Source organism: Bubalus bubalis, chromosome 2, assembly GCF_019923935.1.
Source record: "Bubalus bubalis isolate 160015118507 breed Murrah chromosome 2, NDDB_SH_1, whole genome shotgun sequence".
Lineage (NCBI taxonomy): Eukaryota > Metazoa > Chordata > Mammalia > Artiodactyla > Bovidae > Bubalus > Bubalus bubalis.
In genome coordinates, this window is record NC_059158.1 from 31,991,322 (window position 1) to 32,009,760 (window position 18,439).

The window sequence follows — 18,439 nt, forward strand, 5'->3', positions numbered from 1 at the left end:
CTTTAGAAAAAAAAAAGGAATGTGTGAATGTTTGGGGATCTCCCTCTTGAATAGAGGGGATAGAAAGTTAGACTGGGTACCAGGACAGCTGGAGAATTAAATTGTTTAATGCAAACAATCTTTGCTGTATATCTTAAGCTGTCATTATATTCTGCAAGGCATTTCTGAAAAGACAGAAAAGGGGGAAAATCACATTGCCTTTTATTTTCTTAAATTAAAAAAATAATAATACAGTAAAGTACAAAAAAAATATAATCACCATATACACATTATTCAGAATTAAACAGTCAACAGTTAGCCAAAAGGAAAGGAAGTTAGACTGGGATGCCCTTCACTGACAAACTTTGTCTCAGCTAAGAATTCTGTTTTACAAACAGATCTAGATAAACACATTTTTCTTTGCATTATTTTCCAGGATTTAGAGGTAAAACCATATGTGTATAAAAGCTGGACCCAAGTAGATCTGTAATCTAGGAGCCTATAAAACAGGGGTTTTAATGCCCTAGTTAAAACTTCCCAGGATTCCCTTGTGGCTCAGCTGGCAAGAATCCACCTGCAATGTGGGATACCTGTGTTCTATCCCTGGATTGGGAAGATCCCCTGGAGACAGGAAAGGCTACGCACTCCAGTATTCTGGCCTGGAGAATTCCGTGGACTGTATAGTCTATGGGGTAGCAAAGAGTCGGACGTGACTGAACGACTTTCACTTCACTTCTCTTAAAACTCCCCACTGACAGTAATTCTAGAATAGCATTTATTTTTCTTACTCTGAAGAAATGAGATACTTTAATCATAAGTACTTGAACTCCCTCTTAGAATAAAGACAGATTTTGAACTTTGGTGAAGCTTATTCAGTGTTTATGGCTGGAACTGAATTCAGTTTGAACACTCATGAGCTGTGTGACTTCATTTTTTAAAAAAGGCCCTTTCTAAACAAGAGATGCAATCTGCTGGATGACAAAGAGGTTGTGGAGGTGGATCTGGCAACTTCATGGGTCATGGAGGAAACTTTGGAGGTGGTGGACGTAACTTTGGCCGTGGTGGAAACTTTGGTGGAAGAGGAGGCTATGGTGGTGGAGGTGGTGGCAGCAGAGGGAGCTATGGAGGAGGCGATGGTGGATATAGCGGATTTGGAGGGGATGCTGGCAGCTATGGCGGTGGTCCTGGTTATAGTCGTAGAGGAGGCTATGGTGGTGGTGGACCAGGATATGGAAACCAAGGTGGTGGATAGGGTGGTCATGGTGGAGGATATGATGGTATCGATGAAGGAGGACATTTTGGAGGCAACTATGGTGGTGGTGGAAACTATAATGATTTTGGAAATTATAATTGACAACAGCAATCAAATTATGGACCCATGAAAGGGGGCAGTTTTGGTGGAAGAAGCTCAGGCAATCCCTATGGTGGCAGTTAGGGATCTGGTGGTGGAAGTGGTGGATATGGTAGCAGAAAGTTCTAAAAACTCAGAAGCAAAGGACTACAGTTCTTAGCAGGAGAGAGAGCGAGGAGTTGTCAGAAAAGCTGCAGGTTACTTTGAGACAGTTGTCCCAAATGCATTAGAGAAACTGTAAAAATCTGCCACAGAAAGAACGATGATCCATAGTCAGAAAAGTTACTGCAGCTTAAACAGGAAACCATTCTGTTCAGGACTGTTATATCCACAGTTTGCAAAAAGTGCAGCTATTGATTAATGCAATGTAATGTCAATTACGGAGAAGGCAATGGCACCCCACTCCAGTACTCTTGCCTGGAAAATCCCATGGACGATGGAGCCTGGTGGGCTGCAGTCCATGGGGTAACTAAGAGTCGGACACGACTGAGCGACTTCACTTTCACTTTTCACTTTCATGCACTGGAGAAGGAAATGGCAACCCACTCCGGTGTTCTTGCCTGGAGAATCCCAGGGATGGTGGAGCCTGATGGGCTGCTGTCTATGGGGTCGCACAGAGTCGGACATGACTGAAGCGACTTAGTAGCAGCAGCAGCAGCAGCAACAGCAGCAATGTCAATTAGATGTTACATTCCTGAGGTCTTTTATCCGTTGTAGCTTTGTCTTTTTCTTTGCATTACATCAGATATATTGCCCTGTAAATTGTGGTAGTGGTACCAGGAATAAAAAATTAGGGAATATTTAACTTTTCAAAAAAAAAATTTTGTTTCTGTTTTCCTCCAGCAGTGTTCACACAGAGTTTATGTCTTTATACCAACAATCTTTTAAAAAACATGGGCTAAGAAGAAAATAAAAGATTTTGTTGTCTTTTACTGTATAAGTAGATTTCAATGACCTAGGGTTTTTTTGTTTTTTTTGACTGCACAGAGTCTTAGCGGCAGCATGTGGGCTCTAGTTCCCCGACCAGGGATTAAACCCAGGACCTCTGCATTGGGAGCACAGAGTCTTAGCCACTGGACCACCATGGAAGTCCCTCAATGGCCTAGTTAAGCAAAAGACTAGAAGAAGATTTTTTTTTTAATATTATACACACTCTTATCACATCATAATTTTATCATATTTTAACTTGAATGACGTCTCCCGTGTTATTCTGCTGCTGCTAAGTCGCTTCAGTTGTGTCCAACTCTGTGCGACCCCAGAGACGGCAGCCCAATAGGCTCCCCCGTCCCTGGGATTCTCCAGGCAAGAACACTGGAGTGGGTTGCCATTTCCTTCTCCAATGCAGGAAAATGAAAAGTGAAAGTGAAGTTGCTCAGTCGAGTCCGACTCTTCGCGACCCCATGGACTGCAGCCTACCAGGCTCCTCCGTCCATGGGTACGGAGGCAGGCAAGAGTACTGGAGTGCCATCGCCTTCTCCCATGTTATTCTAGATACATATTAAACTAGATACATATTAAACTAATGTTTTTATTTTAAAAGACTGTGCTACAGAATAGCCTATCAAGAGAATGAAATATATCTGTAGGATTTTCAATGAAACATTAACTTTGTACCATAACAACTTGCATTGTAAATCTGATAGAAATCAGAAGTAAATGAAATTTGTACTTAAACTATTTTCAAACCTGCTAATCCATTGTTACAAAAACAATAAGACATCACTGACATGTGTGGGGTGTTTACTGTGTCCCAGCCATACTATTACACATTTCACAAATTCACTACTCATTTATTTTTCACAACAACTTCAATACCTGGAAAACAAGGGATTGTTAAAACCAGAAAGCCAGAGTTAATCACTTTTGAAACATTACATTCTTTGTAAGTAACAGGAACAGCCTCTAGTCATGTGTTTACTTTGATAGTGATGTAATTGGTGTTTTCCATATTATAGAATCTGAAGAAAACCCACTGCATTCTAGCGTAGTGCACTTCTCCAAATCCCAAATCCATGAGTTAAGGATTGAGTCTCTAAGGGGCAGCATAGCCCTAGTGGCTAAGATTGTCCCTAAAGGGCTTTCCTGGTGGCTCAGATAGTAAAGAAAAGAATCTGCCTGCAATGCAGGAAACCTGAGTTCGATCCCTGGGTTGGAAAGATCCCCTGGAGAAGGGAATGGCTACACCCACTCCAGTATTCTTGCCTGGAGAATTCCGTGGACAGAGGAGCCTGGCAGGCTACAGTCCATGGAGTCTCACAAAGAGTCAGACATGACTAAGCAACTTTCACTTTCAAAGGGTAGATAGTCTAGTAGCTAAGATTGTGGGCACTGGAGCCAGGGGCCAGACTCCCAGGATTCAATCCCAGCTCAACCAGTGACAATCTGTATGTCTCTAGCAAAGCTCCCCAACTTAACTGTGCCTTCATTTCCTCAAATGTAAAACAGTGAAAATAACAGATCTACTCCTTAGAGCTGGGGTGAGCATTGAATGCTTTGATCCCTGTGAAGCCCTTAAAACAGTACTTGCCTTCCAAAGCAGTGACTACTATTATTTCTATTGCCTATTTAAGATTCACAGTGCACAAGTAAGTTTAATGGAAATGTTACAATGCCTGAGTTTCTTCATGGTGATGGAGATGACCATTGGCAGAGGCAAATCTGGGAAACCTTCCAATGAAGGAAATGCTTTCATGGAATTTGTGTGATGACCCGAGAACAGCCACAGTAGGTGGCCTTGGATGTAGCCCTGATCTGACCTGGCACCGTCCATGTCAAATGTCAGTTCTCTGCATAGTTTTAGAGTATTGTAATATTTATAATATACTGATTTAGACACAACCAACATGCCCTTCAGTAGGTAAGTGGGTAAATGGATAAACTGTGCTACCTACAGAGAACAGAGTATTAGTGCTAAAAAGAAATGAGCTATCAAGCCATGAAAAGACATGGAGGAACCATAAATGCATATTACTAAGTGAAAGAAGCTAATATGAGAAGGCTATGTACTGTCTGATTCCAATTATGTGACATTTTGGAAAAGGCAAAACTATGAAGAAAGTAGAAAGATCAGTGGTTGTTAGGGACTGGGCAGAGATGAGTAGACAGAGCCTAGGGGATGTTTTAGGGACATGAAAATACTCCGTGTGATATTGTAATGACAATAAATGTCATTATGCATTTGTCCAAAGTCATAGAGTTTACAACACCAAGAATGAATCCTAAGGTAAGCTATACACTTTAGATGATTATGATATATCCATTTAGTTTCATCCTTGGTAAAAAAAAAAAAATGTACAGTTCTGGTAAGTGATGCTGACGACAATGGAGAAGCTACACAGATGTGGGGTAAGGGTTATATGAGAAATTTCTGTACTCTCCTCTCAATTTTATTGTAAACCTATAACTGCTCTAAAAAATAAAGTGTTTAAAAAAATTAAGCCAGGATTTGAACCAATGTGGTAAAAGTATTGAACCTCAGAGTCCCTACTTCCAATCACTAGTCTACCAGTAAGTATGTAAATCCCTTAGCATGTCTGAAATCGCAAACCTAAGAATAGCAAAAATAGTATCTTTCAGATTAAAGAAAAATGTTCTTTTCAGATTAAAGAAAGATGATCTTTATTAATATCAGTCTTGGTCACATAGCTCTGGTTTGACAATATTCTTTTTTTTTTTTAAACAGACAGTAATGCAGGCTGTACTGGACCTCCTAGAGATGGAAGCAAATGAACAAAAGAGTTCTAATTATGGGCTCTTACTACTTTGGGCTTCTCTGTCCAATACTGTCCCTGTAAGTATATTAGTAAAGGAAGGCATGCATTTCTGTCTACTGTACTTTCAGTTTTTCCCTTCATTTTTCTTCCTCTTTTATAATTTATTTATTTGTTCATTTATTTTTGGCTGTGTCAGGTCTTTGCTGCTGTGTGGACTTTTCTCTAGTTGCAGAGAGCGGGAGCTACTCTCTCGTTGCAGGGCGTGGGCTTCTCATTGCAGCGGCTTCTCTTGCTGCAGAGCACAGGCTCTAGCGTGCAGGCTTCAGCAGCTCCCAGACTCTAGAGCACAAGCTCAGGAGTTGTGGTGCATGGGCTTCATTGCTCCACGGCCCGTGGGATCTTCCTGGACCAGGGATGGTACCTGTGTATCCCTGCATTGGCAGGTAGATTCTTTACCACTGAGCCACTAGGGAATTTAAAAAAAAAATTTTTTTTCCACATGTTATGGGGAAGAAAATGACTGTAATGGATTTGGTTGTGAGATAGGAAAATAAAACTAAGTGCCTAAGGAAATCTGTAAAGATCACAAAGGAGGCACAGCAGAGATCTGAAGTGCATTCTGCTCTTTGTTAGGCAGCATGTAAGAGGCTAAGGGAAGACTTTGCACTTAGGGGTCAGATGTGACCACACCTGTGTATGGAGCACTTTCTGTACTTTCCATGTTGGGCAACGTGCTTAATATCAGTGCTACAAAGATGAGTGAGTCTTGACCCCTGCCATTTATTGGGGAGAGAGTAGATAAATGGGTAGTTCAGTTAAAATTGAGCTGAATCCAGGTATCCTAGCCACAGCATAGGATCTTATGGAGGTAACAGACTCTCTGATCCTCTGTTCCCTTATTGGTAAAAAGGGATAGTAAAACTCCTAGTGTGGTCCTAGGTTTGAGCCTTTTAATAATCCATAACCCTCATTTTCTACAAGATTATTGTGAAGATTCAGTGAGATAAACCAGCTGCTACCCAGGCATCAGGAGTTCTTTGTCTTCCCTTGAACCCATTCTCCTTCTGTGTATCCTTCCTGTTGGCATGATGTAGACCTGAAGCCTCCCCATGAGTGGAGCTGGTGACATTAGAACTTACCATACTTTTAAAGAAAGAGGAGTGTGGTTTTTTGTTTTTTTTCTTTTGCAGTCACAGATAAGATTTGTTATAGCAGAAGGATACAAAGCAAAATCAGCAAAGGAAAAAGGGGAGTGGGGGGGATGGAGCCCAGAGAGAACCAGGTACAAGCTTCCAAGAGTCTTCTCCCTGCAGGGTCACACAAGACACACATCATTCCTCTAGCAATTAAGTTGTGACAAACTTTGGGAAGTATTATGAACCAGGGAAGCTCATTAGACACTCGGTGTCCAAGATTTTCTTGGGGGGTTGATCACAAAAGCACCCTCGGCCTAGCATCATCAACATTCCAGACTCTCAGAAGCCTCATTGTTTGCACAAAAATGTAGATGCACAGTTCGGGTGGTGGGGATGAGAGCAGAGATTTTTTAACTGTTTCCTTTTAAAACTGTTATGAATTAGAATAAAGCTACAAGACTTGTCTGACACTTCATGATCGATGCACAACTGTTTCCTGTGTCAGGAAGACTTTATGTTAGCTTAAGTTGCACTTATATAATTTGAGAGTTTAAAGGTTAAACTTTTTATGTGTTTGTTTTCTACTAAACAGGAACTTTTAACCCACGTATAATGTTAAATGTATTCTTTTTTCTTCTAACAAATAGAAATAAGATGTGTTAAATATTATTTGTTTCTCCTTCCTCTGGTAAAAGTTATGGAAGGCTTTCTAAGTATCAATATTTTGGTTTCCTGTAACCCATTATAAAGAAACTGAAAGTTGCTCAGTCATGTCCAACTCTGCGAGCCCATGGAGTACATAGTCCATGGAATTCCCTAGGCCAGAATACTGAAGTGGGTAGCTGTTCCCTTCTCCAGGAGATCTTCCCAACCCAGGGATCAAACACAGGTCTCCCACATTGCAGGTGGATTCTTTACCAGCTAAATCGCAAGAAGGGAAGCCCAAGAATACTGGAGTGGGTAGCCTATCCCTTCTCCAGTGTATCTTCCCAACCCAGGAAGCAAGCAGGGATCTCCTGCATTGCTGGTGGATTCTGTAAAGAGCAGAAATAGAAATTCTGGCTTCTCTGTTCAAGTGTGTGTCAGTCACTAAAATATCTATTTCATCTAGGGTAGGAGAAAGTAAAAACAGTCTACCCTTTCCCTTTCTTTATGTACCTCTAATACTATTCTCTGATTTTTCCTTATGCAATTCTTTTGGAAACTGATTAAGCCAGAGCAAAATTAAAAGGCAGATATCAAAAGCAACTCCCAAAGCAGCAACAAAAGTCAGTCCTGTCACAGGATTAATTTTCAAGATCTCATTAGAAAGGACCCCCTGGAAGAAAGGGACACAAAGCCCCATTGATCTGACCCAGGGGAAGACAGTTTTTTGGAATCTGTTCCTGGCACTGGTGCGAAAGAATTTAAATCAATAATTTCGGAAAGCAAGTGTCTGATGATCAGTGAAAATTCCGTCTTACTGGTTCTTGTTGGCCCTTCCAAGAGGGAACTGGCGTGTAGGCAGAGACCCTGAACTGGCTTTTGAATCAAGTCCAATGCCAAATCACAGCGCCATATGAGAGTGGGCCAATTGTTTAACTGCGAGCCGTAGTGTCCATATCTATAAGATAGGATGAATGTTATCTGCCTCATAGGATATTGTGACCATTATGTTTTTAAGGAGTGGAAAGTGCCTTATAGTTCCTGGCTCAAAAAGCATTCACTTTATTTTCTTATAAAAAGCAACACCATGGTTTCAATCAGTCATTTTGTTCAGTGGCCCACTAATAATGAACTGCTTTGGCTTCCAAAACTTGACCTCTCAGATGCCCTAGGGTGAGAGTAGCTACTGCTGTTCCCAGCTTCTGTAATCTCCCACCGTGGCCTGGAGAGCCTCCAAAAGCCCTGCCAGAGGTGTGGATTATGGGGCCTGTGCTTCCCTGGTGCCTGGATCATATTCTACTCTCTGCTGTGTCTCAAGGGCCATGGAACTCAGAGCTCAGGCATCAGATGGGCTTGGTACAGGGCACCAGGAGGCTCTGTTATGAGACCAAGGTCTTGGTGAACTTCGGTGGACTGGTCCAAGATATTAACCACGATTTATGAAATTATTTCTACAGGAAACCCATTTCCAAAGTCCAAGAAATTCCTGACTACCAAATAAACTTTTCAGGAACATTGTTCCAAACCAATCACAAAGTTGATGTTTTACCTGTTGAATCTGCTTCTCTGAGGCTCTTTCTAAACACTTTCAATGGTGATGGTCCCCCACCCCTCCCCATCCCACACTCAATTCCCACAGCATTTATTGTCTGTACCATCTGCTGCCTGTATATTTAGCTCATTTTTTTCTCTTGTCTCTCTCTCATACTTTCAACAGACGTGAAAGTCCTTTGGGCAGGAAGTATGTCTTCTGTAAGTTTTGTGTTTACCATGGTTGGTAGAAGACTGTCTGGCCAGTTATAGAGATTCCACCAATATTTGTTAAGTGTTTCATTTGTTGGTTGGCTTGTTTTAATTTGGCTGTGCTGGGTCTGAGCTGTGGCACACGGGGTCTTCGGTCTTGGTCACGCCATGTGGAATCCTTAGTTGCAGCGTGCGAACTCTTCGTTGTGGAATGTGAGCTCTAGTTCCCGGACCAGGGATCCATCCTGGGCCCGCGGCATCGAGAGCTCAGAGTCTTAGCCACTGGATAAGCAGGGACACCCCCTAGTAAATCTAGTTCTGAATGGAAGAACAAATGAGGCTGAAAAACACGCTCAGTTCATCTTCTCCCTGATTCAACGGGCAGAGCTTTCCTCCCCATCTCTTCTTTCCTATGTTCGTACCTTTTCAAGATGATGGAAAGGCATTTTGGTGGCTGCTTCTGAAGCTCAGTGAGTCCAATGGTCCTTCTTCTTTTTCCCCAGCCCTCACCATGGATGTGACCCCTTTGACAAAACATGAACTGGTACTTTTGGGAGAAGTTTTGAACTCTTTTGTCAAATGTCAAATCCCAAGGTCACATATTCTTATTGGTTGACTCAGTCATGTGTATAAACTTCTTATGCATCATTGCTCTTCTCTGTCCCTTTCTGTTTAAAAGAGTGATTTTTTTAATTTAAAAGATTTTATGTAGAATATAATATAGATTTTTAGAAGAAAATCTGTTAAGAAAAGGGGCATCAAAGACAGTAACTAACACCACTGTACAACCATTTATTCAGTTTAACTGAATTCCTTGAGTTTGCTTTAAAAATAAGTAATAGCCAATTTTAGTCGATCTCTAAAACTGTAATTAACCACATAAAATTTTAAACCCCTCTTTTGTATAACTGAAAATCTATGCAGTATCACTAAGATATATTTTCCCCCCACTTGAACTCTGAGTCTTTAATTAACAAGCCCTACTGTATAGCATAGGGAACTATATTCAATATCCTATAAAACCCTAATGGAAGAAATATGAAAATATATGTAATATTGTATTAATTTCTGCTGTACAGCAAAGTGATTTAGTTGTATATACATGTATACATGCTTCCCAGGTCGATCAATGTTAAAGAATCCACCTGCCAAGCAGGAGACACAAGAGACACAGGTTCAATCCCTGGGTCTGGAAGATCCCCTGGAGGAGGAAATGGCACCCCCCTCCAGTCTTCTTCCCTGGGAGAATCCCGTGAACAGAGGAGCCTGGTGGGCTACAGTCCATGCAGTCACAAAGAGCCGGACACAGCTGCAGCAACTGACCATGCACGCACCCACGTGTATACATATATGTACAAATATATATAACTAAATCACTTTGCTGTACAGCAGAAATTAATTCAACATTATAAGTCAATTTTACTTCAATACAATAAATTTTTAAAAAAACGGATTGAGTATGGAGTGGCTATTAATTAAATCCAGTAATTCCAGTAATTCAGCACTTCCCCTATAGATAATGTAGAAAGGGCCCATGTCGGGAGAAGGTGAGGAGAGCTCACTGAGCATGTTTCCTCTAAAATGAACTAGTTGATATCTTGGGTAAGTGTGTCCTAATCCGAATACACCACACAGAGTGAGTGGGTCTTGGGCTTGTAGAGGCCTCAATTCTCCGTTCCCTTTGCTTGTGTAAACAGCACCGTGTTTATCCCCACAGTATCAGTCTAGTGTCACAAAGGGGACAGCAATGAGTAGGATGGAATTTGGTTTTGTCCAAGCACTTCCCTGGTGGCTCAGTCAGTAAAGAATCTGCCTGCAATGCAGGAGACCTGAGTTCGACCCCTGGGTTGGGAAGATCCTCTGGAGGAGGGCATGGCAACCCACTCCAGTATTCTTGCTTGGAGAATCCCCATGGACAGAGGAGCCTGGCAGGCTGCAGTCCATGGGCTCGCAAAGAGTTGGACGCGACTGGGCGACTGAACACAGGCACTTCCTTTCAGTTGCTTGCTCTTCCTCTTCTGACCACAGAGGGGAGCATTGGGATCATTTAAAGACGCTTAGCAGTCTCTCAGGACGGACAAAAAAGCTTGAATGACACAAAGTGTTAGACATCTGAGTCTTTTCAGGATTGGTTTTTCTAGATAAATTCTTTCACAATATGTGTTTACAAAAAAAAAAAAAAAAGGATGAAAGGGAAACCCAAGCTTCTTTTAATGATTTGGTATGTGTTCTTTAATGTGTAATCTAAAATAGAAGCAAAAACATCTACCTGAACTAAGGGAAAATTTTTTTGTTTTTTTTTTCAATTAAATTGTAGTTTATTTGGGGCTTCCCAGGTCGCTCAGTGGATGAAAATCTGCCTGCAGTGCAGGAGACGCCAGAGATGTGGGTTCAATCCCTGGTCGGGAAGATCCCCTGGAGGAGGTCTTGGCAACCCACTCCAGTAGTTTATTTACCATATTGTGTATAGTTTTAGGTGTACAGTATAGTGATTCAGTCTTTTTTCAGTTATGCTTCATGATATGTTATTGCAAGATAATGGGTATAATTTCCTGTGCTGTCCAGGGCATCCTGTTTCTTATCTGTCTTAGTAATTTGTATCTGTTAATCCCATACCCCTAATTTGTCCTTCCGCCTTCTCTCTCCCTTTGTTAGCCACAATTTTGTTTTCTATATCTATGAGTATGTTTCTGTTTTTCCTGTACATTCATTTGTATTTTTTTTTAAGATTCTACATATAGGTGATATCATACAGTATTTGCCTTTTTCTGTCTGACTTATTTCATAAGCACAATATTCTCTAGGTCCATCCATGTTGCTGAAAATGGCAGTGTTTCGTTCTTTTTATGGCTGAGTAATATTCTATTGTGTATATGTACTGCTGCTACTGCTGCTGCTGCTGCTAAGTCGCTTTAGTCGTGTCCGACTCTGTGTGACCCCAGGGATGGCAGCCCACCTGTCCCTGTGATTCTCCAGGCAAGGACACTGGAGTGGGTTGCCATTTCCTTCTCCATTGCATGAAAGTGAAAAGTGAAAGTGAAGTCGCGCAGTCGTGTCTGACTCTTAGCGACCCCATGGACTTCAGCCCACCAGGCTCCTCCGTCCATGGGATTTTCCAGGCAGGAGTACTGGAGTGGGGTGCCATTGCCTTCTACATCTTCTTAATCCAATTATCTGGGTGATTGGATTGCTTCTATGTCTTGGCTATAGTAAATGATGCTGCTATCAACATTGGGGTACATGTATTTTTTTGAATTAGTGTTTTCATATTTTCTGGATGTATACCCAGGAATGAAATTTTTGGCTCATATGGTAGTTCTAGTTTTAGTTTTGTAAGGAAGCTCCATACTGTTTTCCATAGTGGCCGCACCAGTTTACATTCCCAGCAGCAGTGTACGAGGGTTTCATTTCCTCCACACCCTCTCCAGCATTTGTTATTTGTAGACTTTGATGACAGTCATTCTGACCAGTGTGAGGGGATGTGTCATGGTGGTTTTGATGTACATTTCTCTAGTAATTAGTAATGTTGATCATCTTGTTCATGCGCTTGTTAGCCATCTGTATGTCTTTGGTGTTTAGCAGTATAATTTTATTGGTTGGTGATATTTTCTTGGTTGTGCTATTTTCTAATACCACAATGAGGAAAGATGTGAATAATTTTGTTTGGCCTAGAGCAAGAACTTGCAAACATACTGTATTCAGTAATACTCTATAAACTTCAAGCATCCTTACTCAATAGGGTGTGAAAGAACCCTATTTTGGGTATTGAGTTTATGATATAGTTTCTGAGGCTTATTTAAAATTACCATGTTTCATTTGCAGAGTATATGATTTGCTAATTTATTTGTATTTCAAAGAGATTGAATCTTTAAAAATGTCTTTGTTTTGGACTAACTTGCTTAAGTGTCATAACTTGTTTCTGAAATTCTAATATGTGCTGGTGTGATATTTTATATTGTATATTGCTGCTGCTAAGTCGCTTCAGTCGTGTCCAACTCTGTGCGACCTCATAGACGGCAGCCCACCAGGCTCCCCCGTCCCTGGGATTCTCCAGGCAAGAATACTGGAGTGGGTTGCCATTTCCTTCTCCAATGATATTGTATATTAGTAAAATAAAAATCCTGATTTCCCCCCCTTTTTTTTTTTTGTAGTGAAGATAGTTTACTCTGTATAAACAATATATTAAAACTGTAATGGCAGAATAATATTGTAAAGTTAATCCCTCGGAGATATATAACATCTCTTTGTTCGTAACATCTAGTTGTTTTCAAAGATACTCTTTACTAACATGTTTTTAAGTTTAACTTCAATATTTTAACTGTTTGTGGCTAATCCTGTATATTCTTTTGTTCACCTTCAAAGAAGGTTATATTTTTTGACACATGTTTTTCTTTTTAAGGTTGCATTTTGGACATTTGCATTTGTCCTCTCTCATCCCAATATCCACAGGACCATTATGGAAGGCATATCATCTGTATTTGGCACAGCAGGTACTAACACTGAATTAAATTGCATAATTGCAGTAACATCTAATAATGTGTGCTTGTCGCACATTCTGGGCAAAGTTAAATGCTCATAATTTAATAGAATTTCAAAATAATCCAAATTGAACATAATTTTATATGTTTCAAAATATAAGTTGATCAGGTAGAATCTTAGAATTTAATTACTGTCAAAGATTTTAGAATTCATCTGGACCAACTCCCTTGTTTCCAAATAATGAAACAGAGAGATTATAATTTGCCCAACTTTCCTGATTAAACTCAAGTGTAATACACAGGGCTTTTCTTCTAATCTCCTGGCCCATTGCCTTAACTGAACTCCAAGTCCATAGTTTTGGAATTCAGGATTTTCCAGATTTTATAAAAGTAATATGGTGCATATTCTTTATGCTACTTAACAGTACTAATGGGATATGGATGATACTTCCAAAGGAACTTTTAAAATGTTATAATTTTTAAAGGTTTTGTGGCTTTGAACTGCAGGTAGAGATTTCTACTTTGCCATTTTAGTTCAGATTTGAGCTCATCAATTGTCATCTGTTTTAAAAAAAACAGACACTTGAATGGAGAAAATTCCAGTCCTTGGTTATTCAGCGTTATTTTACCTGTTTGAAAGTGGATTTACAAAAAAAAAACAAAAACAACTTTAATATGTCAAATTATGTATTCTGATGTGAAAAAGAAACAAAAAATGACATGGTACTCTTAGAAGAACACAAAATAATAATAGGGCAAAGTGATGTGATGACAATTAACAGTTATTCCCTTCTCCCCTTTGTGATTGCTGAAAATATTTTATTTGGATTTTTAAACTTATTTTGATTATTTCCTTTCAAGTTAAGCCAAAAATCAAATTGGCTTGGCCAACATGGATATGGAAGCCGTATTGCCTCTGAGATTTGAGTGTGAATCGGCCACTGCTAGGTCATATTTCATGGACGTGATGAGCATTAGAATCATCGAGTCCCGACAACGCTAACAAGTTAGATTCTGGAATTATTACAGTGGTGGACGTAAGACAAGAAGACTTGCGTTTATGGAGCTTATATCTGCAAAGCTAACAGAAATGTGCGTGCCTGTATGTCTATAGATGACTAAAGGAATGCATCCTTGATCATCACATACTCTCCTTTATCTTACCAGAGTCTTTTCCTGACACAGTGTTCTCCAAAATCCTGGTCTTTCAGAAATAGAAAGGTAGTATGGGTAGTGCTTGGAATAATATAAGAAGTCTACCTGACCCAAAGGCCACAGTAGAAACATAATGTTTATCAAAATTTTTACTGCGTTTGAATCTTGAACTCTAAAACGCAGTTCTAAGGAAGAAAGACAAAATCTTTTGTCTTTTTCTATATTCCTGTTTTAGAACCTGTGCTTCCCTGGTGGCTCAGAGGTTAAAGCATCTGCCTGCAATGCCGGAGACCTGGGTGTGATCCCTGGGTCGGGAAAATCCCCTGGAGAAGGAAATGGCAACCCACTCCGGTATTCTTGCCTGGAGAATCCCATGGATGGAGGAGCTTGGTGGGCTACAGTCCATGGGGTTGCAAAGAGTCAGACATGACTGAGCGACTTCACTTTCACGTCATTCTCCTCTAACAGGCTTCCCAGGGGGTGCTAGTGGTAAAGAACCCTCCTGCCAGTGTAGGAGATGTAAGAGATGCAGGTTTGATCCCTGGTTGGGAAGATCCCCTGGAGCAGGGCATGGCAGTCCACTCCAGTATTCTTGCCTGGAGAATACCCGTGGACAGCCGAGCCTAGTGGGTTACAGTCCATACAGTCACACAGAATTGGACAAGACTAAAGCAACTTAGCATGAACACATTCCCCTCTAACAGAAAAAAAAACAACCAAACTTCAAATAGGTACCAGTGTACTAGCTATATTATGTCAGAGCTTTCAGTTTATAAGACTCTTGTAGAACTGAAATTAGTCTATAATGTATCAAACATTTTTTGCCATGCTTATACAGAATCAGTTCATGTCAATTCATGAATATGATGTAGCAGTTCAAGAATTTAGATAATGGGAGAGGAAGCCACAGATCTTTGGAAGTTGCTATCAGGGGACATACCCATATGCCCAAACAAAGGATTCTGTCAAAGGAGGAACATTAAAAGTGGATGAAATAACCTGACACAGCATGACATTTCTCCCATTTTTATGCTTTTTTTCTATTAGAAGATTGCCTTTTCCTTCTTTGAAGATGTCTTTAGTGAATTTCCAACTCAGAATCTCACTAGCCTCACCACTAGAGCCCATCTCAGACATTTTCCCCAACTTTCTTATACAATAAGTCTTAGGGTAAAGCTGCTATTAAATACTTGGTCCTTTATGTCTGGCTTCTTTCACTTGGTATAATGTTATATTTTGTATGATGATGTTATAGATTAGCTGATTTTCATGTTTCAACCCCCTTGCATTCCTGAGATAAATCTTTAGTCATGGTTTATAATTCACATAAAACATATGATTTTTATATATGTTGCTGGATTCAGTCTGTTACTATTCTGTTGAGGAATTTCGCATCTTTATTAATAAGATATACTGATTTATAGTTTTCTTTCTTGTGATATCTTTGTCTAGTTTTGCTATCAGAATCAGTTCGGTTCAGTCACTCAGTTATGTCTGACTCTTTGCGACCCCATGGACTGCAGCACACCAGGCTTCCCTGTCCATCACCAACTCCCGGAGCTTACTCAAACTCATGTCCATCAAGTTGGTGATGCCGTCCAACCATCTCATCCTCTGTCGTCTCCTTCTCCTCCCGCCTTCAATCTTTCCCAGCATCAGGGTCTTTTCCAATGAGTCAGTCGTTCACATTGGGTGGCCAAAGTATTGGAGTTTCAGCTTCAGCATTAGCCCTTCCAATGAATATTCAGGACAGATTTCCTTTAGGATGGACTGGTTGGATCTCCTTGCAGTCCAAGGGACTCTCAAAGATCTACTCCAACACTACAGTTCAAAAGCATCAATTCTTCGGTGCTCAGCTTTCTTTGTAGTCCAATTCTCACATCCATACATGACTACTGGAAAAACCAGAGCCTTGACTAGATGGACCTTTGTTGGCAAAGTAATGTCTCTGGTTTTTAATATGCTGTCTAGGTTTGTCATAGCTTTTCTTCCAAGGAGTAAGAATCTTTTAATTTCATGGCTGCAATCTGCAGTGATTTTGGAGCCCCCAAAAATAAAGTCTGTCACTGTTTCCGTTGTTTCCCCATCTACTTGCCATGAAGTGATGGGACCAGATGCCATGATCTTACTTTTTTGAATGTTGAGTTTTAAGCCAACTTTTTCACTCTCCTCTTTCACTTGCATCAACAGGCTTTTTGATGCAAAGGCTCCTCACTTTCTGCCATAAGGGGGGTATCATCTGCATATCTGAGGTTATTAATATCTCTCCCGACAATCTTGATTCCAGCTTGTGCTTCTTCCAGCCCAGCGTTTCTCATGATGTACTCTGCTAGTAGTTTTGTGGGTAAAGCATCTGCCTGCAATGCAGGAGACCAGGGTTTGATCCCTGTTTTGATCCCCTGGAGAAAGAAATGGAAACCCACTTCAGTATCCTTGCCTGGAAAATTCCATGGACAAAGAAGCCTGGTGGGCTATAGTCCATGGGGTCTCAAAGAGTTGGCCACAACTGAGTGACTAACACACACACTCTGCAGGGGGACAATATACAGCCTTGATGTACTCCTTTCCCAATTTGAAACCAATGTGTTGTCCCATGTCCAGTTCTAACTGTTGCTTCTTGACCTGCATACAGATTTCTCAGGAGGCAGGTCAAGTGGTCTGGTATTTCCATCTCTTGAAGAATTTTCCACAGTTTGTTGTGATCCACACAGTCAAAGGCTTTGGCATAGTCAATAAAGCAGAAGTAGATGTTTTTCTGGAACTCTCTAGCTTTTTTGATGACAATTTGATTTCTGGTTCCCCTGCCTTTTCTACATCCAGTTTGAACATCTGGAAGTTCACAGTTCACATACTGTCGAAGCCTGGCTTGGAGAATTTTGAGCATTACTTTACTAGCATGTGAGATGAGTATAATTGTGTGGTAGTTTGAACATTCTTTGCATTGCCTTTCTTTGGGATTGGAATGAAAACTGACCTTTTCCAGTCCTGTGGCCACTGCTGAGTTTTCCAAATTTACTGGCATATTGAGTGCAGCACTTGCACAGCAGCATCTTTCAGGATTTGGAATAGCTCAACTGGAATTCTATCACCACCACTAGCTTTGTTCGTAGTGATGCTTCCTAAGGCCCACTTGACTTCACATTCCAGGATGTCTGGCTCTAGGTCAGTGATCACACCATTGTGGTTATCTGGGTCATGAAGCTCTTTTTTATATCGTTCTTCTGTGTATTCTTGCCACTTTTTATTAATATCTTCTGCTTCTGTTAGGTTGATACTATTTCTGTCCTTTAGTGATCCCATCTTTGCATGAAATGTTCCCTTGATATCTCTAATTTTCTTGAAGAGATCTTTACTCTTTCCCATTCTGTTGTCTTCCTCTATTTCTTTGCATTGATCGCTGAGGAAGGCTTTCTTATCTCTCCTTGCTATTCTTTGGAACTCTGCATTCAGATGCTTATATCTTTCCTTTTCTCCTTTGCCTTTAGCTTCTCTTCTTTTCTCAGCTATTTGTAAGTCCTCCTCAGACAACCATTTTGCCTTTTTTCATTTCTTTTTCTTGGGGATGGTCTTGATCCCTGCCTCCTGTACAATGTCAGGAACCTCCGTCCATAGTTCATCAGGCACTGTCTATCAGATCTAATCCCTTAAATCTATTTCTCACTTCCACTGTATAATCATAAGGGATTTGATTTAGGTCATACCTGAATGGTTTAGTGGTTTTCCCTACTTTCTTCAATTTAAGTCTAAATTTGGCAATAAGGAGTTCATGATATGAGCCACAGTCAGCTCCCAGTCTTTTTTTTTGCTGACTGCATAGAGCTTCTCCATCTTTGACTGCAAAGAGTATAATCAGTCTGATTTTGGTATTGACCATCTGGTGATGTCCATGTGTAGAGTCTTCTCTTGTGTTGTTAGAAGAGGGTGTTTGCTATGACCAGTGTGTTCTCTTGGCAAAACTCTATTAGCCTTTGCCCTGCTTCATTCTGTACTCCAAGGCCACATTTGCCTGTTACTCCAGGTGTTTCTTGACTTCCTACTTTTGCATTCCAGTCCCCTGTAATGAAAAGGACATCTTTTTTGGGTGTTAGTTCTAGAAGGTCTTGTAGGTCTTCATAGAACCATTCAACTTCAGTCTCTTCAGCGTTACTGAAGGTTGAGGCATAGCTTGGATTACCATGATATTGACTGGTTTGCCTTGGAAACGAACAGAGATCATTCTGTCGTTTTTGAGATTGCATC

General features: G+C 40.6%; 1 protein-coding gene across 3 annotated transcripts in view; it reads left to right on the forward strand.

Annotated features, from left to right (window-relative positions):
* The window catches only part of LOC102405714 (24-hydroxycholesterol 7-alpha-hydroxylase), a 101,997-nt gene that overhangs the window by 17,521 nt on the left and 66,037 nt on the right, over positions 1-18,439 (forward strand). For all 3 annotated transcript variants that reach the window (XM_044929320.2, XM_006076147.4, XM_044929324.2), the window contains exons 6-7: positions 5,013-5,120; positions 12,967-13,057. In XM_044929320.2, coding sequence (XP_044785255.2) covers positions 5,013-5,120; positions 12,967-13,057 — 199 coding nt within the window. The remainder of the gene's footprint in view (positions 1-5,012; positions 5,121-12,966; positions 13,058-18,439) is intronic.